At 59.0% G+C, this 2185-nt stretch overlaps 1 protein-coding gene across 1 annotated transcript; it reads left to right on the forward strand.

The window, feature by feature from the left end:
- Positions 1-574: 574 nt before the first annotated feature.
- Positions 575-1879, forward strand: LOC123066498 (chitinase CLP-like). Its single transcript, XM_044489566.1, has 2 exons — positions 575-1154; positions 1286-1879. Exons 1-2 carry the CDS (start codon positions 624-626, stop codon positions 1877-1879), a joined length of 1125 nt encoding a protein of 374 aa, XP_044345501.1. The 5' UTR covers positions 575-623.
- Positions 1880-2185: the final 306 nt, after the last annotated feature.

A 2185-nucleotide genomic window follows, 5' to 3' on the forward strand; every position in this document is an offset into this window, starting at 1 on the left:
GTAGTATCATAGATTAGTATGTTAGACAACGGGAGGGGCGTTTTGGCATCTCATCAAATTATCGGTTGGCATGTATTACGTCTGATGCATACTAGCTGTCTGTGATGAGCAATGCTACACACACGACACTGTTTGAACGATTTCTGCACGGTGACTGAGCTGAGCCTTTTATTACGTCTGATGCATGGATTAGCACCCTTCGATCAGTTGTCGTGCCAGGGTGGGCTAGCAAGCTGTCGTCCATAAAGTATTAAAGTAGTTTCGAGGTGTGATGCTCCCGTTGCGTTCCGGACAGCCTCGGTGAATGTATACCATGGAGCGTCTACGGCTCTGCGTACGCACATTGCATGCATCTTCCTGTGTACGCACGCTATATTTGGGCACTGTGCGTCCGCCGCACGCCAAACCAATTTAACTATGAGCAGCACACAGCTGGTCACCGTCCACGGTGGTCGCCAATTAATCCGGTGTGCAGAGATGGCACATGCTCGGATGCTCAAGACCAGAACCCACACGGTGCCTATAAAAGAGATGCACACACGCGTCGAAACAGTCATCAGTTCCACACTGACAAATCAATCCGTAGTCCCGATCGATCTTCACTGGCCATTGGCGCAAGAAAGATGGCACGACTCCTCCTCATCCTGGCCGCCTCGCTGGTCGCACTGGCGTGGCCGGCGTCGTGCCAACGTCTTCCGGTGCTCGCCCCGGTCACCAAGGATCTCGCCACCTCCCTCTACACCCTCCCCTTCCACGACGGAGCCAATCTCGTCGTCGACATCGCCGGCCCGCTCGTCTGGTCCACCTGCCAGCGTGACCACCTGCCGGCGGAGCTCCCGTGCAAGAGCCCCACCTGCCGACTCGCCAACGCCTACCCCGTCCCGGGCTGCCACGCGCCCGGCTGCGGCCGCGATTGGCACGGCGACAGGACGTGCACGGTCTACCCGTACAACCCGGTCACCGGCGCGTGCGCTGCCGGGAACCTCGTCCACACAAGGTTTGTCGCCAACACCACCGACGGGAGGAACCCGGTGAGCCAGGTGAACGTCAGGGCCGTGGCGGCGTGCGCGCCGAGGAAGCTCCTGGCGTCGCTGCCCCGGGGCTCCACGGGCGTTGCCGGGCTGGCGGGCTCCGGCCTGGCGCTTCCGGCGCAGGTGGCGTCCACGCAGAAGGTCGCCAATAAGTTCCTCCTCTGCCCCCCCGCGGCGGCGCCAACGGCGACGGCGTGGCCATCTTCGGCGGCGGCCCGCTTCACTTCTGGGTGGACCCGTCGGACTACACGCAGTCGATGGACCACACCCCGCTCGTCACCAAGCAGGGCAGCCCGGCGCACTACATCTCGGTCAAGTCCATTAGCATGGACAACACCCGCGTCCTCGTCTCCGAGCGCGCGCTCGCCACGGGCGGCGTGATGCTCAGCACGAGGGTGCCCTACGCATTGCTCCGGCGGGACGTCTACCGCCCGTTCGTGGACGCGTTCGTCAAGGCCCTGGCGGCGCAGGCTGCGCCAGGAGGGCCCGTCGCGCGCGCGGTGAGGCCTGTGGCGCCGTTCGAGCTGTGCTACGACGCGCAGACGCTGGGCAACACGAGGTTCGGGTACTGGGTGCCGAGCGTCACCCTGGCGCTCGACGGCGGGAGGGACTGGAGGATGGCCGGGGTGAACTCGATGGTGGACGTCGAGCCGGGGACGGCGTGCCTTGCGTTCGTGGAGATGAAGGGGGTGAAGGCCGGGGACGGCAGGGCGCCGGCGGTGATCGTGGGAGGGCTCCAGATGGAGAACATCGTGCTGGAGTTCGACATGGAGAAGAAGCGGCTCGGGTTGCGCACGATGCCCTACTATATGCAGTGCAGCCACTTCAATTTCACTCGAAGCGCCTAGAGCTTTTACTGCCTCTGCCTGTAATAATAAATCTGTTTTATCTACAAGTGTACTATTGGACTACCACATACCCAACATATGCTGTAGATTATGTAGTAGCCTGAAACCAGCTGCTCCATCTTGTTTAGTACGAGTAAAATAAAAGCGCATGCTATCTGTTACAAACGGTTCATCAAAAATTCCCTCAAAAAAAAAAGGTTCATCAAATTTTCCTAACGTTTTTATTGTAATTTACTTTTTGTAACGGATTTGCTATTCCTCAAGCAATTGATTATTCTTCGGATAAATCAATTTCTTGCCAATGCG

Source organism: Triticum aestivum, chromosome 3B (assembly GCF_018294505.1).
Source record: "Triticum aestivum cultivar Chinese Spring chromosome 3B, IWGSC CS RefSeq v2.1, whole genome shotgun sequence".
In the NCBI taxonomy this organism is placed as follows: domain Eukaryota; kingdom Viridiplantae; phylum Streptophyta; class Magnoliopsida; order Poales; family Poaceae; genus Triticum; species Triticum aestivum.

What these genes read in the sequence shown, in the direction of transcription:
- LOC123066498 (XM_044489566.1), top strand. Translation starts at nt 624, where the DNA reads ATGGCACGACTCCTCCTCATCCTGGCCGCCTCGCTGGTCGCACTGGCG. An exon ending in GCCTGGCGCTTCCGGCGCAG is followed by an intron (nt 1,155 to 1,285) that starts GTGGCGTCCACG and finishes GACTACACGCAG; the next exon opens with TCGATGGACCACACCCCGCT.